Source organism: Bactrocera tryoni, chromosome 2, assembly GCF_016617805.1.
Source record: "Bactrocera tryoni isolate S06 chromosome 2, CSIRO_BtryS06_freeze2, whole genome shotgun sequence".
Lineage (NCBI taxonomy): Eukaryota > Metazoa > Arthropoda > Insecta > Diptera > Tephritidae > Bactrocera > Bactrocera tryoni.
Genome location: NC_052500.1, coordinates 78,333,198 through 78,360,420, shown reverse-complemented (window position 1 = coordinate 78,360,420; position 27,223 = coordinate 78,333,198). Strand labels below are relative to the sequence as shown.

The 27,223-nt window shown below is 33.9% G+C and overlaps 1 protein-coding gene across 1 annotated transcript in view; it reads left to right on the top strand.

Moving 5' to 3' along the window:
• Positions 1 to 27,223, top strand: part of LOC120768553 — a 352,878-nt gene that overhangs the window by 214,242 nt on the left and 111,413 nt on the right. Inside the window, exon 8 of the mRNA XM_040095297.1 lies at positions 12,275 to 12,380. Within this exon, the coding sequence (XP_039951231.1) occupies positions 12,275 to 12,380 (106 nt within the window). The remainder of the gene's footprint in view (positions 1 to 12,274; positions 12,381 to 27,223) is intronic.

Genomic DNA, 27,223 nt, shown 5'->3' with positions numbered 1-27,223 from the left:
TAGTTGGGGTACGCTTTGTGACTGCAAAAGGTCTGCGAAATTGTATTTGTGCAAATAGTCAACATTCACAGCATTGGGTCACTTGCATATTCGGAGCAATTTTCACTGCGCTCTTTAACAGTTGGGTCGCTTCAATAAATATCCGCAAGATATTCAATTGCTTTGCTGTCTCTCTTTGCTTTCTGCCTATTCTGTTGTTTGCCTAAAACTGTGCTTTTTTGACTTTTGTTGTAATCAATGATAGCTGTGCCCCATTGAGTTTACTTTACTACGGTTTCGCTGCAATTTGGAAGTTGTTTATGGGCTTTTGGTAGCTTTGGCGTCATGTAGGCATTCATTTGGTAGACTATCTACCATGCTAGTGCAAGGAGATTTCGTGAACTGCCACTTCCGATCTTTGTGGTAACACACTGTAATTGTAACTTAGTTTCTGGAGGACTAAAATGTCCTACTCATGTTTCCTTTTCGCATATGAATTTCGCTCTGATCAATTTGGTAGGCCTCCTTTTGCGGCACGCCAACGCGCTGTAGATTATTTTACTGGACACAGTTTGCTGGACGAGAGCTCATTTCATGGAAAAAATTGAGAGTTTCGATAAATACTTCTGACTTAGACTGTAGTCGATAGAGCTTCGATCTTAAACAAACTAAAATTTTTATTGTTTCTATAGCTAAACTAGAACTAGTCTGTCTTAGGTGGTCTTTAGAGTAGTTCTTAGTTTTGATCTGGATACTAATTAGGTGAGGTTAGGACTGCTTTTTTATCAACTAGCCTAGACATCTGCAGAGGTTTGTTGTTTTGCCCAAAACCCTTAGATATGGTTCAAGAAGATCGTCGCATATCCACAAAACACCCTGATTCTGCCATAAATTTATTGAGGCTACTAATATCAATTCCAGCCAATTCGACGGGTTCGTAGAAAGTATGCAAATGAGAAGAAAAAGTATTTAGATGGATGGATGAAGTTATGCCTCACCGCGTAGATGCCAATGGGACAGTGTCCAGTTAGAAGATCGTGTCTATGTGAAACTTGCTAAGATCTGGCAGTTTAATGGACTTGACTCTCTGACAGAAGACTTTCGCAACTCCACAAATACTAATTGATGATCAACGCTTGCTGAGTTCGCTAGAGGCGTTCGAAAGAATGAAATAAGGGTAACATCTGCTCGTTTCTCTCCTGAAGGAATTTGAATAAGGATTGCAAGGTGCTAAAAGTTGATTCTAATAAACTTTTTAGATCATACATAAATGCTGTTTTTTCATAAAAAAAGTGTGAAGAATATATTTTATTTCCCGTCCAAGCCTATCCGTAACAGTTCAAAGATTCTGGAAGTCCATAATACCCACGAACGAGAGTACAGGAGTATGTGTTTCGAAGATTTCAAGAAATAAAAAGACTAGCATATTGTCACAATCAATTTTATTTCCTTAACCATTTGACTATAATCAAATTAACCAAAGAAACCACGTTAACCACCAGAAACCAGCTTACTTCATTTACTATAGATAGCATTGCCTTATTGTTAGTTAATTTCAATGTCACTTAAAAAAAAAATCCCCCGAAATGTGTGCTTCAAATTATATCAAAGAGGTATCCAATTTACAAAAAAAAATTAAAAATATCAAGAAACTACTAAAAAGTTCGGATTTCATAAAATGTAGGTGCTACTGTTGTGGATAACTTAATCTCAGTCTTAACCAAAAACGATATCATCCAAAAAGTATGCTTCAAATTATATAAATGAGGTCTCTAATTTACAAAATTTCTTAAAAATACTAAGGGAAGCACTAGAAAGTTCTGATTTAATTTACTATAAGTACTATTGTTGTGAATAACTTAACAGTTTCACCCAAAAACGAAATCTTCTTAAATGTACTCTTTAACTTTCATTAAGGAGATACTTAATTAAATAATTAGTTCCACTAACTAATAAAATTTCTTTAAACGACCAAAGGAGCTACTAAAAAGTTCTAATTTAATTTAATATAGCTAACACTGTTTATTTAAACTTAATCTCTGCTCACACAAAAGCGAAATCCTCCTAAAGGTATGCTTCGAATTCGATTAAACTAGCGACATAGTGAATACTCCTAAAATGCCACTACAAATACATATTTCAGCTGAAAAAACACACCACCTCTGGTGAAAAATGTATGTAAATGAGATTACAGAACAAACTATGAGTGGGTTACAAGGCTGCCAACCATGACAAACTACACGATTTTTGCATAAACATGTGAAAATAACGAAAAGGCAGCATACAACGTGCCACACAACGATACATACCACACATAGTATGTGTTTGTGCGTGCCAGCAAATTGTATATTGTTGCAAAATTGTGCCAATGTGATTTTGTGCCTTGATTTTGTGTACGACGTGTAAACAATGGCGCTGTGTTGCCGCGGTGACAATAAAGCGCACTTCAAGTAGCTCTCACTATAAGTTATTGTTGTTGTTCTCTCTGTTTTGGGTTGTTTACAGCACATCCTTCGGCGTGCTGCTTACTGCTCGTGTTTGCATAAATACATTTTGAATTTTTTCTTGCGTTTCCCGTTAGATTATCATTACACAGGAAATTGCATATTTTCGGGCGCATGCTATCGATTTGCATAAATCAAATTTTTTCATGAGTTCGATAATTTTGCTTGCTTATAATAAACTGTTTGTGCTGCTGCTGGGGCATGAGCCAAGTACTTTGGGTGATGTCCTCGAAATAGAAATTGGTTGGAAGTGTAATATGCAGTTCCTTTTTTCGGTTAAGATGGATTTGTTTAGATTTATGAAACGATGATATTGGATAATCAAGAAAATTGCATTGTATATTTAGTTGTGCCATGCAATTTTTGAGTTATACTACTTTACAGCGATTTAACCTTAAAAAATTAATTGATATTTGAGAAGAAACATTTTTTAAAATTAAAAAAAAAGTAAAATATACAATAAATTTAATAAAATAATAAATATTATAATAATATATAACAATAAATAAAAATATAATGTTTATAGCCTGAGAGGTAATATCAACTTTGCTACGAAGTTTGTATTGAATATATTGTTACCTAAAATGCAAACAATTCGGAACATCAAAAAACAATCGGAAATCGCTGTCAGATATAATAAACAGTATATAACAATTTGATAACCAATATATAACTATTGTATAACCATTTGATAACCAATACATAAGTATTTTATAACCATTTTATAACCAAAATTCAATTTTTGTTTCAGTATGAGTGGTTTCAATTAAAACGTATTTCCTTTGCCTGTAAACTTATGAAAAGTGATGTTGCGTTATTTTCCATTTTATGAGACGATATGTACAATATGTATGTATAGTATATAAATGGTTAGCATATAAGCCGGTTCAGCCTTTTCGCGTTTCCTTCCGTGCAACTGCGCATACGCGAATCAATACCTCAATTTTCGAGATATCGATCTGATATTTAGTTCACATATATTTCTCTGAAAGAAGCTGCCTATTTGTCGGATCTTCAGAAAAAAGTTCTTGTATAAAAAACTTTTTTATTGAACACGATATCACCACGAAATTCGGCAGGAGTTATTTCTCAAACTAGTGCTACAATCTCCAAAGAAGTTATTCAGATCGGACTACTATAGCATATAGTTGCCATACAACCTGGTCAAAAAAATAATAACATTGTACGAAAAAGTTTTTCATTTCACGAAGTATCTTCACAAAATTTGGCATAGACCATGGTACTAAAGAACACTATAATCTCCGACGAAATTGTTCAGTTCGGACCACTATAACATATAGCTGCCATATAAACTGTTGAATGAAAAACAAGTCTTTGTAAGGAAAACTTTTTTATTTGAGGAAATATCTTCACGAAATTTCGCACAGACCATTGTCAAAGATAGCGCTAAAATCGCTTAAGAAATTGTTCAGATCGAAACAGTATAGCGTATAACTGTCACGCAAACTGATCAATCAGCATTAAGATCAACACATTTTTATACCTTTTGTGCTATAAGAAATGCAACTTTGAACGACATTATAGCAACTAAAATGCAGCATTAAATTATTTAATTCATAATAAAATACCAAACAAAGCTTCCCAAAACATTTGCGTATTAAATCTACGCAAATATTAAACTTCATGTGCATATTCTTAAGTCAATGTCACAAAACAGCAGGAGCCAAACGCCAAGCAGCGCATCGAACAAAGCATAAGTTCAATTCAGCTCAAGCAGCTAAGCACGTTATTTTGCATATGAGCTGCTTTAATAAATACGACAACATTTATTTAGTCATATGTTAAAACTGCATACAAATTACCTGTCATAAATCATGAAAACATGACCCTGATTGCTCCATATGCACACTCTCACCTGCACACGCATGCACATAGTGTTAGTGCGCACTAAGAAAAAAATAAATAACTGCACATAAATACTCGAGCGATTGCTATAAAATTGTCTGCACGTGAAGTCTTGAGCTGCAGTTGCAACCCCACACACATACGCACACACGCACTCAGATATGTAAGTCAGCTCATAACTCAAAATCACTGCCAGATTGTGTATGCAAAATAAAATAAATGTCATATATTCATAAATTATTATAACCCATCGCAGCGTTTAAAATATGCTCGCTCTTTAGACATAACTAACGGACGCACACACACATACTTCCATGCTATAGCTGTTGTTACTTGTAGAAATCTCACTCACAGCAGCTGAAAGTTTACTGCCTTCACAGCATAAATATTTATGCAGAAATCTAGCTTGAAGTGCGTAAACATTTAATGCACACACGATATTAATATTCATAAAAATTTTATTTTTGTAAAGTAGGCGTAGCAGTGTGTGTATTTTATGCGTATTTAATATCTTAATAAAAATCAGCCATATTTAGTAATAAATGAACATACATAGTTACAGACATAGTACAGCATACATAATGAATATTATTATCGAAATGTTTTTTTTGTTAACCAGTTATAAAACTCACGCAAAAACAGAGATTTGAAATAATCAAACTTTAAATTTGAACAACTTTAGAACGGTGAGGTTCACGAGAAAACTGTGGAAGACTATTATTGTAGAGAATTCAGGGTCTTACATATAAAAGGGGTTCTCTTAATATTTGAATTTTTTTCACTAATAAGGAAAACTGAATTTACAATACACTAAAAAAATACAAAAGATTTCATATAAGAACTTGATTATGATATTTCAATTTGTATGACAGCTACAAACTACAGTTATCCGATCTAAAGAATTTCTTCAGAGTTTAAAGCGTTATTTTAAAAAATAATATATACCAAATTTCGTGAAGATATACTGACAAATAAAAAAGTTTTCCATATAAGACCTCAATTCTTACCGATGAGTTTGTATGACAGCTATATGCTACAGTCGTCCAATCCAAATAATTTTTAGAAATTTTACGAATTCTTGAGATAATAACTCATGCCTAATTTCGTGAAAATATATGGTGAAATTAAAAAGTTTTCCATACAAGAACTTGATTTTCACCGAACAGGTTGTATGACAGCTATTAGTTATGGTAATCCGATTTGAACAATTTCCTTGGAGATTTTACCGTTACTTTAGACAGTAATATATGCCAAATTTTGTAAAGATATTTTGTCAAATAAAAAAGTTTTCTATACAAGGGCTTAATTTGCAGCGTTCAGTTTGTATGGTTACTATTTACTATAGTGATCGAATCAGAGCAATTTATTCGGAAATCTTACGGCTTCTTGAGATAATAATACACGAAAAATTTTGTGAAGATTTATTGGTAAATGAAAAGGTTTTCCATACAAGGGTGGTTTTTCGTTGGAACAATTTGTATGGCAGCTATACGCTGTAGTGGTCTGAACCGAAAATAGATATTAAATCATGCCAAAATTCGTGAAGATATTTCGTAAACTATGAAAATTTTCCATACAAAGTCTTAATTTTGATAGTTCAGTTTGTATGGCAGCTATAAGCTAAAGATGTCCGATATTGGCGGGCTCGACATATGAGCAGCTTCTCGAGGAAAAAATTACGTTTCCAAATTTTCAGAAGTATGTCTCAAAAGCTGTGGTACTAGTTCGTATAGGTACAAAGAGACAGACAGACTCATCACACTATGCTAATCATTTATAAATGTATATATTTTATAACTTATCCGACGCTTCCTTCTGGGTGTTACAAACTTTTTGGCAAACTTACTAAAGGGTATAAAGATATAATAACAAACGAATGCTTTCACTACTAACAGGCCATAATAGACCATAGGTCGCAGTGCAAAGCCTCAATTGTATCTATCTTCACTACTAAACTTTATACTTTCGCTTTCTTGCTCTTCTTAGTTCTCCTACTGATCTTCCTATATCACTTTTTACTATTTCCTATCCTTCTTTCCTACCAGCTCAACTTCCTTTTATATTTCGGAAAAAATTTACTTTTTCTTTTTATTTTTATTTCAATTTCCTATCACTTTATCCTTCTTCCTGTTCCTTTTTTAACATTTTTTAGAATTACAAACATATATTCTATATTGTTATATTACATATATACTATGTATATGTATATATATTCTATACATTTGTATATATTCATAAGTTACTATTAAACCCTTGAAAAAATTATTATCTATAAGTGCATGTATACATTTTCACAGCAATATACAAATATAGCCTCATATACATATTATATATATGCAGTTATTTTACGTAACTCGTTTACTTTTCTTGAGTCCACTTGAATTTGCCCATACTTTATGGAAAGCAATATAATACTTGCAGGCAGGCATTCACTTCTTCTTTAGACACTCACGCTCGTCAATAAAAAATAACTTGAGTTGCTATTTGAACTCTCTCTCACTCTCTCTAAGCCCAGTAGCAAAGAAAAAACAAAAATATGATATGATGCATGTACATAATTGACAAATCCATGGCTGCGTATAAATATCAAGGTATATGTATATGCGCTTACCTTAACATCTACTAAATATAAGCTTTATTTGAAGAAAAGTTTATATACATTAACATATTTAAGTTATCCGTTACTTCCTGAGTCGATTTTATTTTAATTTTTTTTCTGAGTCCCTCTGAAGTCTACTTGTGGTACAAGTTCCTTATTAATTTTGTGTTACTCATACGACATGGTGCACTGCGGTCATTTCATGTATAAATATAATTGCGTGTAGACTGCAGGAAATATCTAGAACTAGGCACCAGGAAAACCATGGAACATCTCTTGCGCACTTGTCCAGAATTGGCAAGACTACGTTGTAAGCATCTAGTGTCCCCACGGATACATTGAGGGAGGTATCGATAGTGAGGCCACAGAGACTGTTAAAATTCGCGTCAAGCGGAGGCATGATTAACCTAACCTAAAACAGCTGCGTCTACCTTTTAAGCGGAAATGTTTATGGAAAAAGTTTTCGAGATCTTGGTTATTGAGCGGAAAATTTGTATTAGAATATGCGCTTTTCATAGTTGCAGGTTTACATTCTTAATTCAAAAGATCAAAAAATCCCTTGTTATATACACTGAAAAAGTGACATGACTTAGAGACGACTAAAATCAATCTTAGTTATAATGGATACCATAGACATGTGTGTGTTATGTGTTTATATATACATGTCAGTGAGAATCTTGAAATATTGGGCTAAAGTCTTCAGCTTAAATTTCGCTGACTGACAACTAGTATAATACCATTAGCAATGCCACAAACAAATTTGACGATTGCAAATGATCGATACATGAAGTTAAATGTATGCTTATATGGAACCACGATATTGTGCGTATCTACAGGTATAATAATGGGTTGTCAAAAAGTCTTGCGGTATTTTTATTGATTTTTGTGTTTTTTATTGAAATTGAAATGAATTTTTGTTGACTCATGCCCAGCTCTTGACCGATGCTACAGCTGCTACGGCTGCTACTGTGCCGGTCTCTTTCGACCAATTCAGCGATTTTATCGCAATTTTCCACGACAGGCCTTCCGGAGCGTGGCGCATCTTCGACCACCTCTGTGCAGTGGAAATGGAAACTGTATCGGGTCCATAAACTGCACAAATTTTATTGGCGACTTGAGATGCATTTTTGCCTTTATCGTAGTAGTAGTGTAAAATATGGCGTATTTTCTCTTTATTTTGCTCCATGTTTGCGGCGCTATAACTCACGAACGACTTAAAAGAAACGACAATCAATCAAACACGTGTTAGCGCGTGAAATGGGCTTTCCAGAAAGGTATTGCATGACCCGATGCGACGAATAAAACTAGAACTACGCGCTTTCACCGCCAACTAGCGAAAATACCGCAAGACTTTTTTGACAACCATTATATATGTAGGTATGTAAGTGAGTTTGTGGATATATGCAGTCAAATATTGTCGATCTATTGAAAATGTTTTCTATACAAAAATTAGTAGGCAGAAATCAGAATACCTTGACCTTCTTGTATTAATAAACCTTTTAGTCATCTAATGAGGTACAGTAAATTCTTATTTACATACTATATGTCTTAAGGTGAATTTTATTTTTGTGCTAACTAATGTGTATATTTTTCAATTTTTGCTTTTTTTCATTTTTGTGCTCCTTAATGTGTTTATTTTTAATTTTTTGTTAATTTCGACGCACTAAATCATACTCAAGTCTCTAATCAGCAATTGCTTTATATCCTAAATTAATACACTAATCTTTGCTTGATTTCTGTTATGTACCTGTATTTTTATATGGATTGATGCTTACATTAGGGTTGTTCAAAAAAACATATATATTTATTTCATTTATATTCTAAAAAGTAGGTTCTTAGACAACCCTAAGAAAATTTCTCCAAGCATGAACTCATAATTGTAATGCAAAGATTCTCCAGCTCACAATTTTCTCTGGTTTACTTATTATCAGATAAAAAAAAGTTCAAATCTTGCTTCCAACTACTTTGAAAAAAATCATTCCATCAATTTTTTAGGAAATTAAATGCTTTACAAAAAGTTCTACTACGCTTGTTTCGTAAACATAAAAATTTAAAATATATTAACGTTTCCAGTTTGATTACTTTAAGTCAAACAATTTTATTTCCCATGAATTTTTAAACTCAATGAAAAAAAAAAATTGTTTTAAATCGGCAAACTCATGTTTTGCAGCAAATTTACTGCTCAAATCAATTTTTCAGAGTACCCAGTTTTTTTGATCCACCCTTATGTAGACAATTTGTTTGTATTTGTGACTGACATTTGCATATGTAGTTTAATGAATTCTAGTTTTTTGTAATGTAAGCTAGTAAAGTCCGCAATAAATCTGTGGCTGCAGCGTCACCGTTCCACCATATGTCATTAGAAATATGCAGCAATGTGCGAAACCCCACTTGACACATCAATTTGCAATATGTTAGTGCATACTAATGAACTTGTACCTTTCTTTTACGTACTTACACACAAATATGTATGAAAGAATGTATCGTCACCTAAAGCGCAAAATAACGTAATACCACTTTTCATAAGTTTACAGGCGAAGGAAAAACGGTATAATTGAAACCAATCACATTGAAACAAAAATTTAGTTTTGGTTATAAAATGGTTACAAATTGGTTATCAATTACTTATCAATTGGTTATTATTTAGTTATCAATTGGTTATAAAATGGTTATATCCGTTAGCGGAAGCTGAAAATTCGCAAAGAAAAAGTCAAAACAATAAGAAAATTAGGAAAATATATCAACATAATAATTACAAGACGAAAAGTAATCTTATAAAAATTTTAAATTTTTGATTTAAAGAAATTGATTTTAATTTATACAAGCTCATTATAGTACAAAAATAAAAAAAAACGTATTTTATTTGCGACTGATCAGGAAATATCTTGGTTACGTCTTCCTAAATAGTTATTTCATCACAATTATTCTTCAAGAATATTTCTTACTGACGTCAAGTACCTGAAGATAATTAATTATAAAATTATTAAAAAATCATAAAGTAGCAAACAATTCAGAAGTACAATCTTTTCTGGCAGGGTATGTGGTATACGTGACGTCTTCGTATCTCACGTGATATATGTATGTATACTTCTAGAGTGTCCCTTATATACATACTATGTGTTTATTCACACGAACTCATTAACGATTCTGCATAATCATTACCAGTTGGCGCCGGCATAACTTAATATACTCGTGTATATGAACATGCATATATACATACATATATGTGCACACAACTACGCCCATACTTCATGCACATGTGGTTGTAATATCTATGCAAAATCTATGTTAATTCCCTGCTTAGCATGCAAATGATATGAGCACCATATGCCACCAGGAAGTTCAAGTGCACTTTGGCATCATTTTCACCTGCACAAAGCGAAAACTTAAAAAAAGATTGTGTAGCAAATGTTAATTGATGCTCAGGCGCATGTAGTTGTGATTATGAGAAAATTAAGGTGGGTGAAAGACGAAGCGAATATCGGCATTACAAAAAAGTAAAAGAAGATTTATGAATGCTATGTATACGTATTATGTCATATACATATGTACATATATGATCAGAGTGGCAAGCTGTGAAGGTTTAGTCATGCGCGTCTGTCCGCCTCGGTGTTTAAACGAACTAATCACTCAGTTTTGAAATTTTGCACACACCCTTTTCTCTACAAGAAGCTGCTCTTTTGTCGGCACCGCTGATATCGGACTACTATAGCATATGGCTGTCATACAAATTGAACGATCGGAACCAATTTTTGTATGGAAATTTCATGAAATTTGACAAAAATTATTATCCGTACCAACTGTATAATCTCTGAAGAAATTGTTCAGATCGGATCACTTTGGCATATGGCTGCCATACAAAATGAACTATCGGAATCAAGTTCTTATATGGAAAAGTTTCTTATTTGACGAAATATTTTAACGAAATTTGGCTTGCATTATAATCTTAAGCAACAAAATTATCACTGAACAAATTTTACCGATCGTATCGCTATATCATATAGCTGCCATACAAACTGATCGATTAAAATCAAGTTCTTCAGAAGATTTTTTTTTAAATTTGCGGTGCAACCGAATTAAATTTTTTTTAGTAAGATTCCATTACATCTGCGTTACTTCGTTTTGCTTAGAATTTTTTATATAAATATAAAAATGAACAATATTTTACACCTCCCACCCTAATGCTGCAATTTAGGTTTATCTGCTTTGCTGCTGAATAGTAATTAGCAATAATGTCGCTAATGGTGACAATGTCACTGAAATATCGGGCTGTGTAGCTGCAAGTACTGAACTAGTTCTAAACAGCTTCATAGTATATGTTTATATTGAAAGCAGGTGCAGTTAGTTTGTAGGTCAACGACGCTGCATGTCAGTGTATAGCGATAGCCTAATCCAGTCTTTGTGCTTATATATACATAAGTAGAGGGTTATGTGTGTATTTGTGATATGTATGAGTGAAGGTAGGTAGTAAAAGTGTAAATGAATACATACAAACCATCTAACATATCCACCAATGTTAATGACTTAATGAAATGTATTCAGATATGTATTTAGCAGATGCACATAGTAGGATTTTCAATAAAATTCTATTGACAATTTTTTTTTTTTAAATTTATGATCAAATATTAAGTAAGCGGTACCGCAATGGATGCTCCATTGCCTTCCGGAGTTATTGAGTCGTCAGTGTACCACTGGATAATGCTGCCCCTCAGTAGTAGGACATACGTGGAATCACTCCAAGTTGTCAGAATTTAACAGAAAAATGTGAGGTGCAAACATGCAGACACTTTCTCCTCCATTTTCCAGCGTTTGCACGACTGAGGTTGAAGCCTATCTAGAGTTTTATCTTCGCAGAATCAGCACACATAGTCGAAACTGACATTACCCCTTTCAGCAAAGTAATGATGGTGCCAATGCCCCACAATGCTCCCTGTTAAGATCGACCTCTTAAACTAACCTGACCTTATATTCTGATAGATAAGTTTGTCGGAGTTGTAAAGAGGAGCGTACAAGAAGAAGAAGAGTAAAATGTTCGAATCAAATCGAAATCAATCTACGAAGAAAACTATCAGAGGAAGCAGAAAAGTAGGATTTTCGAGAAGTATAAAAAAAGAATAATCAAAGCTAATTTAAACTTTGATATAAAAATATAAACGCGGTGAAAAAGATCTTTAGGTTTGTTAGAACCTCTTTCAACAGTTTTCTGAAGTGTGATTTCACTTAAGCTGTTTTTAATTTCTTTAAACATTTCATGTACTAATTGCAACGTTAAAAGAAAAATCTCCGTACTCGCACTTAATTTCACTTACCTCTTCTGTATTTTTAGAGAAATCTGGACCACCGTCTTACCACCGGAAACTAAAGACACTTTCACTGCCATTTTGGGTATCACCAAGGCCAGCCGCATGGACGAAGGCATATACACGTGCAAGGTAAGAAGAAAGAAACAACTTTTTCTAACTAAAAGACGAAAAAATAAGGGAGAACTACTCATAGCGAAGATAATCAAACAAAAAAAATTCACAAAAAAGCATCAAAGAACACAAAGAATATAAAGAAGCTTCCAAACGAGCAACTTCGCCTAAGCACAAAACAAAAAAACTTAGCCGCCATTTGTTTATGCAACTACTTCCTCACGAAAAACCGCAAAATAGTCGAGCACAAATCAAAGAAAAACAAAAAAAAAAGAAAACAAAACAAAAACAGAAAAAAGGAAAAAGGAAAGAAAAAAAACAAAAAAAGACAAAAAAACTGCCAAGAAAAAACTGCGCCTAAGCAGAAACGCACAAAAATCAGATGGCAAATTAACTAAGCGCAGCAATTGGCAGTAAACACTTTCCGCCGCGTTGACCAGCTTCAATGTCAAGCGCTTTTACCCAACGCTAACAGATCTAACTGATTCAAAGTGCACCCAAAAAGGGGTAAGCACAATGCGTGAAGACAAAAAAGCTATCTGAAAAGCGAAAGCATAGCTATCTGGGGCATTGAAAGCAAACGTGACAAAGGATAGCTAAATAGACTGTCATAAACAAATAGCGACCAGGCCACTGCTCACTAACTTTTACTTTCTAGCCGCTTTATCCTGCCTGCCGCTCATTTGCAGTAGGAAAAAGATAGGAATTGTTGCATCTTTTATTTCTTCACTTTTTCATTACGCTTTAGTGGCGTTTGTGTGTTGTGTTTTGTTTGCTTTTTGCTTTATTCTTCCTTTCTCTGCTGCACTTGACTATTTTTAATTACGAAGCAGCGCATTTGCAAAGGACGTTTTTTGCTGTGTTGAGTGTTTTTGTTGTTATTGTTATTCTTTTAGTATTTATTTGTAGCTATGTTTCAGTACGAACTTTTTATCTCGCTTGTAATTAAGCTTTTTTAGTCAAACCGTTGCGGCCGTTGCGCTTGCTTTACAAAATATCTGCGTCAATCACTTAGAAATGAACTGGCAAAGTTTAACAAATTCCAAACTTAATTCGGTTAATTAGATAAATTACTTTTCAGTATTTGAATGCATATAAAATGCGATTCGATGGCTGATATTTTGGTATTTTTATAACCTGAATAGCGCATATAGCTGAGTTGATTTAGACAGTCACAACTGTCTGTATATACTCTCAATTTTTGAGGTATCGTCCTGAAATTTTGCAAACAGCTTTTTATCGCCAAGAAACTGCGCATTTGTTAGTATCGTCGATATTGGACCTTTGTATCATATAGCTCTCATACATATGTACATACAAACTGATCGAACAAAATCATGTCTTTGTAGGGAAAACTTTTTCATTTGACAAGATATGCAATTTGGCATAGATTATGGTCCAAGGCAACGCTGTATCTATTATATATACTAAATTATAGATCCACCTACGTTCGCTAGTCATTGAGAAATGCTTGCTATAATATTTCTTGCAAAACTTATGAATGGATCAGTCTGTAGTCCACATCTGTTCATCGTTCGCTCAAGCAGATAGTTTAGACTTTGACCTTCAAAATTGTCTAGAACTAAATTTGAAATAAACGAATCTTTCTTTCACATAAAAACATTGTATCTACCCTTAACAAATAACATTTAAAAATATTAAACTTACTTTAACCCACATAATTCTTGATTTCGAACGTTGAAATTTTTATTTCTGTAGCTCAGCAGCTTAAGATCAAAAAAATTTCCTTAAAAATATTTAAAACAAAAATATTTTGTTTAAGCATGAACTCTGTTATATTGGTAAATCAATATTGAAGAATAGAAGAGCACCTCTAGATTCCTGTTATGGCTATATACAACAACAACAAAGTGTACAACTCTAGTCAGTTTTACATTCGTACGATTTTCTGACGACTCATCTAGACCTACTCTCTGATCTACCCCGTGCTTCTGATGAAGTTCATCAGTACAAAATGTTTTATCCGAACAACCTCCGGAATATTATTAAAAAAACCCTTGACCGATAGCTGTAATTATTTTCTTATACAAAGCTTTACATTCGCATATTAGCTGTGCTATACTATCCTTTTTCTAACTGATACACTTTCTACAAGAGTATTGCGTTACTGCTGGCATAGCTGCCAATTAGATAAAGAACTGTACTGCCACTAGAGTTCTTATATCATTCTTTCGAAATTTAATAGTCGGCATGTAGAGCACTTATTCTATTCATATATGTATATACATATATAATACCTAAAAATAGCTAAAGACATTCCTCTTTGGCGGAGCTTAATAAGTGGATGTTAGATCTAATAAGAGATCAAAACATTCTCCTTCACTCTATTATCTAGTTTAGACCCAACCGAATAGATGCATACCTTAGCCACTCTTCTCTTCTCTAGAAAACAAGGTTTTATTGTGGAACAAATTATAATTTCATTGTAATAGTTTTCCATAAGTTTTTCAAAAATCTCGTTGAATATGGATTTTGCATTAATGTAGTCCTAATTCAATATATTCGTATTTGCAAAGTACGCTGTTTCTTAATATACAGAGATTTAATGAAATATCCCACGTTGGTTAAAAGATTTAATAAATATCAATAAAATATTTGCATGCCTCAAATCCACAGTCTACTAAATGTCCAGTTTTAGTCAATAAAAATCTCATTTTGTGTTTCGAAAGCAATTCACATGTGCTAAGAACCACTGATGTCGACAAATCCTCAGAAATCGGTACAATCTAACTATTAGTGGAAGTGTGAGGGAATGTAACACATCTAGGCCAAAGTTATCTTACCAAATTAAGCTTAAGGATTGCTTACAGGATCAATTCAGGAATGATAAAGTTAAATCATTAGACTCCCTTCACGTCTTATTGTGACATTTTTGGAAAGTTTTCGAACTTGGAATGGAAAAGTCGAACGGTGGACTATTTGGCAGTCCTCAACTATAAAAACTCATGAAAGATATTGCTTTTAGCAAAGTTGTGACTGTTCCGGAGAGCGAAACTTGTAAAAGTTTCATGTAGAAAGCCGGAATTTTTCTAGACAACTATAAAGCAACAAATTATTCAAATTTTGAAAAAATACTATATAACAATATAGTCTCCACAATCATTTGAAATCAGATCATAGATGAAAAACGGAGAGAGTGGTTCCACTAAGATCACAAACTGATAAAATTAAGGTTTTGCTGGAATTAATGAGACGATTACAAGATCATTTCTTATCCTTAAAAACAGATTACATTGAAAATTTTGATCCATTTCGACCTTCCCTAATTTTGAAAGAAAAACACCGAAACTTCAAAGTTAATGGGGAAGTCTATCACCTTTCGTAAGAACAATCTTTGCCACTTATTTTCTGAAGACTATGTCTTTCAAATATTGGCCGCGGCTACGCCTTAGATGGTCAATCCGTTGAGTCTAATTTTCGATGACTCGTCTAAACGGGCCAAAACTTGAAATTATTTGCCCATCGAAGGGTTCACTCATACATTGATTAATGCGATCTGTGGGAAATAGCGCCGTCTTGTTGAAACGGCTGCCATTGACGATGAAATATCGATAATTCCTAGGCCTACAAACAACACCAAAACCTAATAATGAAATGACAGCTTTTAAATATCTTCAAGTTGCTATGTGTTCCAAATGCGGAAGCTTTGCTTGTATATACACCCAACAAACCAGGAATGGGTTGAACAAAATTTGGCTCGAAAATGTCGGATCTTCTTGGAAATTTTCAAGAGCCAAAGAGCAAATCGATGTCGCTTGGGAAGCTTGAGCAACTTTACTTCTAGCACAAGCTGTATTTTGTACGCTTTCAATCTAAGATCTGGACGTGAAATGCGCCAAGTCGTTCCATACGTCAGTCTGAGTTGGTGCGAACGGCGTCGAACAGACTCTCCACGGTTTTCGTGTACACTCTCAACTAAGGCAGCTACATTTTCTTCACTGCGTGCTGGACGTGATCTATTCGGTCGCATATTTTCCAATTATGAATGCTGGGTGTCAAGATGGGTGATGATATTGTGAAAGGCACGCTCATTAGGCTGATTATGTTGGCCACAAGTTGAGCAAAGCACACGAAACACATTATTTACAGATCGTGAATATTCGTAATAAAGTTCAATAATTTGTAAACGTTGCTCAGGCAGAAGGCTTTCAAAGATGAAATGCCAAACAATACTGAACAAAATTAACATAACAGCTTGACACGTCTCAGGCATGTTGTTTCAAGAAAAGGTTATAGAAAAGAGTATCCCTACTTAGACCACCCTTTATAACACGATATAACTTTGCAGGAATAATGCTTTTGGCGTATGCCATTTTATGACCAAAAGTTGTATGAATGAAGCCAAAACTGTTGAAGCCTTTGGGTACCGAATGAGTGGAACCCAGAGCCCATAATTAATACTTTGCCGAAAATATGGACCAATGTATCAGATATAACATTGACATTCAGAGAGAATCCTTTCCTGATAGTAGTTTGTCTGTGTGCTACAAATGGGTCGAATCGCGTTAATATTTCCTTTATCCCCCATATACCTAATATAAAGACTTTCGAACTTCCGAGCAGCTTTACACCGCCAATATGTGGCTTAACCTAATTAAGTGAAAGTATTAGCCCGGCTTTAAACCTTGCTATTTGCAAAATTATAAATTGTGCGGTTGCACCTGAATTGAGCCCTTCCTTACTTGCGTTTTACTTAATTTGCTTTGCTTTATAGTGGTTTACCAGAAAAAGTACCAAAAAATTTAAAAAATTAGAAAAAAATTTACAAAAGTCATACAGAAATTAAATACACACAAATAGGCCTGTATATGGACATAAGTAAACGGGTGTTTAAACAACAATAGCAAATGAAAACATTGCAACAAAATCCCCCATTCAAACCAAATGAGGGGTTACCGCCTGCAATTAATCAAGCGAAAGTCAATTTACATATTCCAAGCATGCATAGATTTCATAGAAATTTTTATGAAAAATGGAGTTTTCATCAACCTTTGTCACTTTTACAGATTTGTAAGAACAGCTATGAAAACATGTAGAAACCAAATAAAAGAAAAAGCGGCAAATAATTACGCAGAAAGGTAAGCAAACCGTTTAATATGAATGAAGGCAGCAAAACAAATAATGTGGCACCCACAAATGTCTGCACGGCAAGATTAAACAAACAACCACGCAAAGTAAATTGCAGACAATGAAGCACAGCTTACTCTTGTGCACACATGTAAAGGGAGATCTATGAATAAGACGTTGACGCCGCCATTGTCGCCTCACCCCAAACTGCTTGTGACATATATGCGACGTCATTACGCTTAACACAGCGTGGCGAAATCAAAGCATTTTTAAGCAACACCGACGCTCGACGCAGCTTTTGTGCGATATTTAACAACAGTTCCTCAACTACGGTTGTATGTGTGTATGTGATTGCATTGCTTGTTCGCTTTCGCTACACAATATCACCGGATGTTGTCTTCATAAACTTTTCTCCACTTTTTCATTATTTTCTTGGCTCAGCGAGACAACTGTACTGCTCGCTTACAATTTCGGAAACTTTTGTATACACACATAAATATATATGCACGTACATTATGCACTTGCTCACTCTTGGCAGCATTCTTATTATTTACTTTAACCGACACGCCGTCGTCAGGCGACTTCCATCAACCCGCCAGTGTTGCCCGCATCGCTTATTTCACACTTCACATTCCACTACTGCAGCATCAGCCAAATATAACAATACAATACAATCACTTATACCGCCAACAATAACAAAAATCACAAAAGCTCAGCCAAAAAGAGTGTTGCATAAAAACCAGCAGTGCAGCCAACAGGCGGACATAAATGCTTTCAGCACGCAGCTTCTGGATAAATGTAGTATCCTTTTGTATACGCCTTCCATTCGTACATATCGGCTTAAGCAGATCAGTGGTGAAGCGTTGTGCATGTGTGTGTGTTGGGGTGTGTGATATATTGTTTCCTTGCATTCACTCGTTGTTCGTTGTCTGTGTAACAACTTCTTTAGCAACTGTTCCTCTTTTGCTTTCTTTACAATATTTCCTTTGCTGCTTTTCAACACACATACACATATGTATGTATATACAATCATATAAATATATATAATACAGCTACAAATATGTATGCCTTCATATATATCCTTTATGTATATATAGCTGCCCATCTTCTTTTAATTCACTTACTTGACGAAGTCTTCAACTTGTTTGCTTTGCCATCACTCACACACTCTCAACCAGTTTATTCACTCATCCACTCGACTTATTTTTTCTGATTGTATGTTTAAGTATGTGTATTGGTGTGCGTTTGTGTTCATATTTTAGTTTCTTCGCCTGCCATTTCTTTTGTGTACTCTTATTGTGCTTCTTTGCACTTCTTTCTTAATCTTTTAACACTTCTGTTTTGTTCGCATATGCTTGATGCCTTGTGTGCTTATGAAATAATATTGCGTTAATAGAGATTTTAGGTATTATTGAAACTCGTGTGAGTTTTTCTTTCACTTTGTTGGTGGCAGAGTGCAGACGCTTTTCCAAAACTATTTCTTACTAGTTCATAATCATTTTTTCTTTAATGAGTTGAACCTTCATTCATATAATAACTACAACTGTCATGTTTTATATGAGGATATCAATTACTAAGGAGACCAGAGCTCTTTGGTAGAGAACCAAATAGATGAAAACTATTTATGTCATCTGCTAAAGTTTAAGCCGATCTTGCAAAAATATTTCAATTACACGAAATATTTTCCTGAGCCAAATAGAACGCTGAGTCAATACAAGCACGCCAACGCTTAAGGTTGTAAGGGGTTTAATGAATGCAAGATCTTCAACTTTCTTGGCAAGCATCTCTTTTGCGACCTCTACTCGTCATCGTTTGTGCAAAAGATTGAGATATTTTGGCGCGAGTCTAGCATTTACCCGCGTCATATCCAAAACATTAGCCGGAATGTGTTGACTTGTTTCCTAACTTTTCATATCCAAAAAATTAATCAGAACCTGTTGAGTCGTTTCATAACACTTCATACCCAACACATTAACCAAAATGTTTTGAGTCGTATCATAAAAAATATTGTGATCTTCTGCTATCTCTCTGATGCCAGCACGTTGAATTTCAAGTACTGTTTAGTCCAATTTGACGATGTTATCGTCATTAACGGTTCACATGAGACAAATTTTAGTTAATTTCAGAGCCTTCACTGAATACTTTATGCCACTCAAATACTTGTGTTTGAAATAAAATAGGCTCTTTATGCCACTTCTGCGAGATTTTCAATAACTCTGTAGCCAAGGTTCAATTGGAAACAAAAAATTCCTAGCAAACTCGTAGTTAATTTTTTTTCTTTGTTAAAAATCGCCAGAAAAACCGTTTGCGTCGTAAGCAATCAGGTGCCAAGCACATACAAGTTGACATATGGAGAACAAACTTGACGCGAACATAAGATTAAGTTATACCAATCATATTTGCTTCCGAAATATTCTATTTTTAATATATATTCTAAACATTTTAGTGGTCAATCAAAGTAATTGAATGCCTTTCAGCATTACTGAGATGATATCATTAATTCATATAATTTTTTTTTTTGAATACGCAGATTCACACACGTGGTTGCCTTTTATATTTCGATATTAGGGTTTTGATAATCCTAGTTCTGCAATCTGGCAACTCACTACCCTAGTGTTGTAGTCTGGCAAATCACAATTTTATTGTAAAGTTTGACATATTTCATGTTATACATACACAGAATGAAAACATGCGATTATTTTTGACAACTTTCGACATGGATTTACGCAGCAGAAGTGCTTTGATGAACTGAATGCAGTTTTTGGCGAAGAAGCTTCATTCAGGACCAGTGTTTATTGGTGGTCGTAGATCACTTCAACACGAATTTCGTGAAAGTCGCCCAAAGTCAGTTCTGGTTCCGAAAACTAGCGCAAGATCGTCATGTGACCTATTGTGGGATTCAGACAACTATGGGCATTAGTGCGATCATCATACATTTAATTAATTTTATGAGTATTTGATTGTAGAAAAATGTTTTCAAGTGGGATCTCACACAATTTTTTGATTGCTCAAAAAACGCCCATGTCAATTGGTCAATAGAAATGTTAAAAAAATACAATAGTGGTGCTTCGAAACATGTCTATGATAACGTGATAGATGGTGAATTATGGATTTATATGAATGAACCCGAAAGTAAACAGCAGTCCAATGTATGGGTGTTTCTAAATAAGTCAAATCCATAAAAAAAAACTGTGCGCGCGTTTTCAAGCAATCGGCAATGCGAGCTCTCAACTGAATCAACTGCATTTTTGAGCTTTAAACTCTTACATTTAAAACATCGATTTTTGAGTAAAACACAATAAGGTCCTGACTTGGCATTGAGCGACTTTTTTTATTCCCTTACAAAAACAAAAATAAATGAAGAGATAGAAGTGCTCAAAAAGCATGTTTTGGAGCTACCTCATTGAAAGTGGGAAAAATGCTTCAGGAATTGGTTCAGACGCATGCAAAAGTGTATAGAACTTAATGGAGAATATTTTGAAAAACAATAAAGTGATATTCTATTATTAAATTTGTTTTTGTTCGCTTTGCCGAAATATAAAAGACAACCTACATAGTAATTGATTCTCATGTTGATAATTTTAAATAATATTATCATCTTTTGCCAAAGACACAGAGTACATATCGTCATCTAAAATGCAAAGCAAACATCATTATCATAACATCATTTTTCATAAATTTATAGGTGAAAATATTTTTGATAGAAACCACTCATATTGAAATAAAATTTGAGTTTTGGTTATAAATTGGTTATATATGGGTTATAAAATGGTTATATATGGATTATAAATTGGTTATGTATTGGTTATATCTGACAGCGGGAGCTGAAAATTTTATGCTATATAAATTCAATTGGATGTAGAGAATCGTAAGCAATTAAAAACTCAATTTTAATTCTTTTGAAAATACTTTGTTTTGCATTTCAGGAAACGATATGGAGTCAAATTTTTAACTTTTGTTTGAAGGCAAATGTTCAAGAAACAATTCAAATTAGTATGTAGAGTTGCTTGATGTGCTACTTTGGATTATATTGCACATATGCAAAGCTCGGAACTCTTCTTCCACAACCAGACGTTTTCTGTAATTTTGACATTTATCAAAAATATTTCAATTGGGTGAAATGTAGTTGCACAGCGCTTTTGTTGAAACGAACCTTCTGTGGTACATATATTGTTTGGTCATTTTTAATGCTTTTAGACGTCTTGCATAATATTTCCTTTTCCTTCCAAGTTAATAAAATATTGTATTATTTTCGCTGTTGTAAGCAAGTTGGCTTCTTTTTCCTGCATTATATTCATTATCTTTTACTTATTCCCAATTTTTTCTTAGTTGATTAGTGTCAATCTCACATGTCACGTATGGTAAGCTATAAGACCATATGTATACCACTATACTGGTATATAGTTTTCGAAGCTGTCTCTAGCATTAGCTGCACTTTTTTATACTCTATGGATAGATTTTGGCTTGAGAAAAGCGAAACATTTTAACATAATGTTTATATACCAAAAGCTAGTGGGTTTGGCTTCAACTTTCAGTGAATTTAAAATTGTCATATTTTACTTTCTTTCTTCTGACTTGAATAAACTTTGCTTTATAAATATTTATTCACTCATCCACATTATTGTTGACGCCTTCTAAACATCCTCCATTCAATATTATGCAGTTGTGTAAGCCCTTTTTTCAACAGTTGAAATACAGCCGAGCTCGTATGTTGAGATAGTTTTTTAGCTGTTTGAGCGATTTTTATCTGTCTTATAAAACCAAGGAGATCCTTGAAGATCCGTTTTATTTCCTATACCTTTAATAATGTAAAAATCACACTCTTCGAGGGAACGCCTGCCTAACTTTTAATTTCGTACTCAGTAGTTTTTTTGACTGAGGTTTGTTTAGTGTACTATATATGCAATGACTTCAGTATTCATACATTTCGAGATTCAAATTTAACTTCATCACAACTTTCTTTGAAAAGTGTGTGGTCCAATAGCACTTTAAAGTGACTGAATACAAAAGTATTTCAAAACTTACCCAAGCAACCTAAGAAGAATATTGATTGATGGGTTAAGAAAGCAAACTTTCTGGTAATTACCTGGAAGTACATGAGCAGAAGAGGTAAACTTTAACATACTCGCCTTGCCACGTCAATCACAACAGAAGCAGCTGTTACGCAATTTACGTGCGTTCTGGCGTCAATACAGTGTTTAAAAGGTATTTAAAAACACTTAAATCTAATAACTGTTTATTTTTATATTTATCCACAGTTTTTTGTTTATTTTTCACTCATACATACACAGAATACAAAAAATTGTTTATATGTAATTTTTATGAATTTAAAAATATTTTGAAGAAATTTGATTTAAACTCGTCTACATATTCTGTCTAGGGTATACTGAATTTGCTAAAATGCTTTTAACAACTAGAAGGAAACGCCAAAGACTTTATAATGTATATACCTTTTTCTACATACATAAGTAAATGATTATGACTTGGGCTGATTTAGTAAAGTTCGTCAACCTATTCGTCTGTCTACCTACATGTGTTCCAAGTAACCATCTGAAATTTTCCACACATCCTTTGCTCTCCAAGAAGCTGCTTACTTGACAGAATTACCAATATCAGGCCACTATAGCACATAGCTGTCTTACAAACTGACTGATCAAACACAAGTCGTTGTATGAACAACTTTTTTATGTGATAAGATATCTTCATGAAACTCCGCACGAAATATTAAATCAACCAGCACTACAATCACCAAAGAAATTGTTCAGATTGGTCCATTATATCTTATAGCTGCCATACAAACTGAACGATCAAAATCAGGTCTTTGTATAGAAAACTTGTTTTTTTTTTTAAATAATCCTCGCGAAATCCGGCATTGACAGTCGTCTAAGGCAAGCATATAAGCTCTGAATAAATTGTTCAGATGGGACCACCACAGCATATAGCTGCCATACAAACTGAACGATCAAAATAATGTCCTCGTATTTTTTTCTTTGGCAAGCTTTCTTCATGAAATGTGACATAGATTAGCATATAGTTAGCAACTGCCCAATCCAAATAAAGAAAAGACCTTTCTATATTCTTTTATGCTATAAGAAATGCACCCCGACTAACTGCTTATATCAGCTCTTTACTTGGTGACAGCAACTTCCAAACAACCCCATTCCTCCCAATCAACAAACAACTGAAACTATCTAAACAGCTGTCACTAGCAGCCCACCTACGGGAATTAACCTGCCGCCGGCACTGAAATATAAATACCCCTGCGCTTTGAATTCGCGAATTGCTCGCGCTTTACACTGTCTTCTCACCAACTTCGCACATATCAGTTGTGTACATCTGCTTGTGTGCCTGCCTGCCGTTGCACGTCTAAGACGCTAAAGCAACTTGCAGCCACAACATTTGCATTTAGTTACCAGCAGCTGGCTTGTTTGCAACTTATCTGCAAAGTTTAATGGAATTTTTAGCGTTACTCATACGCCCTGTAGACACCGTCGCGACTACTAAAATTGCATGCTGGCATAGTTGTGTAAGCAGTAAAGTGTTGTTGTTCAGTATAGACATTTTTTGTGAAAAGTATATGATTTTATACTTTTGTGAGCTTATTTAAGTGCAAACGCCTGAAATATGAAAAAATTATATGTAGCATATGTTACTCATACGCCGTGTGGTCTTAATTTTTGCTGTTTCCCTGTTTATACAGCGTAAATTTACATGGTAAATCTCTTACAAATAGGAACTAGTTTTTTTGGAAAACATTTTAAATTGAATCTAATAAGTTTATTCTATAATCCGCAATGAAAATGTCTTGCTGGCCTTTTGTTTATTTTTGTATTAAACTAATACTTTTGAGGCTTTCAACCTTTATAAGTATAAAATAAAATTTGCAATAAAAAAAGTTAAATCACGTAATCTTCAATAATTTTTGTAAGCTTTTTTCATTCCTGGCAGCCAAAGCAGATGTTCTCATTATTATTGCTGTATAGAATTACATTAATAAACTCTTATCTGTTGAAAAAGACTGCAATTATTAAATCTCGAAAAATTTAATTATCGATTATATTTCAGGACATAGATATTCACACCTGTTCCATAAATAAAAGGCAACAAATGAAGCGCTACTAGCGTTTTCCGGTCTAGACGTTGCTTCGCGCATATTTCTCCTCGCTCTCAGCCTCTGCTGTCGAGTGCAGGAAATGACCTACTAAGCAACACGAAAAAAGCGCAGTAAGCGCTAGGCTTACTATCGATACAAGTACTTAAGGGAAAATACATAAGGCATAAAATAAAGAAATTTAAATTATAGTTTTTAAAAATACCAAGTGCTTAATGTAGGTTTTGTGTAAAAAAATTGCATATTAATTTTAAAATTCAATGCAAATTTTAAAATGAAAAAGTTTGGCTGAGGGAATAAATACGAGTAAAAACACTATTTTGAGCATTTTAATTGAAGATTTGGGTAACAGAAATTTCTATAAAGCTTATTTTTAAAACGAATTAAATGGATACCACAAATGTGATCGAGTTTTTTGTTGAAAAAATGGATTTCTCTCATAAACCACTATCCGTATATGCCTGTTCACGTGACTATTTTCTATTTTCAAAACTGAAAACCAGCATTTTATGCTTACATCCCAACTTTTTAAGCAGCCGGAACCGAGGTACTAAGGAACAATCCTATAAGGAGTTAGGTGTATTCAGTTAATAATTTTATTTTATTTAAATGAAAACATATCGTCATTAAATACGGTTTCGAGTTGGCTTGACAGAAATTTGAAAAAAATTAAATTCCTAAATGTAATGGTTATTTGCGTTGATCCGGTTCTAACCAAAGCTCCGTGTGTTGATCATCACCAATCCTTGGCGATTCATCTAAATCAATCGAAAACAAAAATTATTTTAATTTGGCCTAGGGTCCGAACGAAGTTTTATTTGTTTTACAATAATTTTTTTGTAAAAAATTTAACGGTGCATTATCATGGTGGAAAAATCGAGGGTTGTCGGCCCATAATTAGGCCTCTTTCTGTGATTAGCTTGGCGGAAAAGGCGCATAACACTCAAATAATATTTCTCATTGACAGTTTGAACGGTCGGAATTAATACGAAAAACTCCACACATCGATAAATGAAGAACATTGTCAGCATAACCTTGATTTTTGACCTATTTTGACGTGGTTTTGTAAGCTTTGGCCACGATACTCTGCTGATTGATCGTCTGTTTCCCGGTTGTAAGCATAAATCCAAACTCATTGCCAGTAATAATACGTATCATGTCATTTTCATAATCGGAAAGCATTGTTTTACACAAGTTAAGGCGACGCTGTTTTTCAAAGATCCTGAATGATTTTGGAACCAATCGTGCTTGCACTTTTTTTTAGGTGCAAATGGTCTTTCAAAATGGTGTTCACTGATCCTTCTGATATTTGAACGATACGAGTAAAATCTCTTACTATTAATCATCGACTCTTAAGCACCAATTCCTTTATATTACTGACGTGTTGTTCATCAGTTGCTGCTGATTGCCATCCTTGACTTGGTTCGTAGTCAACGCGTTCACGACTGTCTTAGAATAATTTGTACCAATCAAAAACACTTGCTCGCAACAAACAATCAACATCGGGGATCTTTTTGAAGATTCTGAACGTTTCGGCACCCAAAATTTAAAGAAATTTCTGCGTTGAATAATTTTACTCATCGTAAAAGTCGCCGAATACACTTTATGTACTTCAGAATAACAAGCGTTTACTAAACATTAGTGATTATTTTAATTTGACATTTGGCACAGATATTACGGAGAGTCATGCCAATATAGAAAAAAATATATTTTGACGAATGGGATTTCGCGCAAAATTTATATTGAAAAGTCTTACTATATTTTGCCCACAGTAGTATAATTGATATACTGACCACCACATTACCTTTGCTAGGGTAATGAAAATAATTATATATAGAAATACATTTTTGGGAATTTGAGTAATCGTAGACCAGTTTCACATATTTTTGGAATTAGACTACTTATACCCAGTATTATACATTCAGTTAATTTTAAAAGTACTAACATTTGTACTAAGTTTATAGGACATGACATGATTTTATCTATTTTTTACCAACACTTCATGCAGCAAAAGGCCAAAAAGTAATAAAATGCTCCGCAAGCTACTTAAGCTTCCTCACAGACTACCAAAATCTTGTGGAATAAAGTCAGTCGCATGTTCGAATACCCAGAAATCCTAGTCGAGTCTTATTAAGAAACTAACATATTGGCCGATATGTCAGCCTGAAGTTCGAAAACTTTTATATTAAGTATATGAGGGCTGAGTTAAGTATTGACACCATTCAAGTCATTTATTGATATACAGATATATACACAACAGGAAAGAATTTTCTCTGAATTTCAATTATATATCTCACAGATTGACTCATATTTTCTGTCAAAAGTCAAGTATAGGAACTGGGGTTCCTATTTATGCGTTGCCTAGGAGATTGAAATTTTCGCTTAAATTTTATCCATTTTTGCACTACGCTATAAAAATGTTAAAATAGTATCATGTACGGAATTTGGTTGAAATCGGTAAAACAGGTCCCGAGAGGTGTAATTCCACCTAAAAGTGTATATGTTGCCAGCGTATAAAAATCCTCTGATCAGGCACTAGTTTTGCATATATGCAAAAAAGCTCTATAAGTTTCTTTGCATTCCACAGAGCTACAGGAGTCACCAATTCAAAGAATAAAGTTTTGACAAAAACGTTTTGGAGGTTTTCCACGATCGTTCCAGT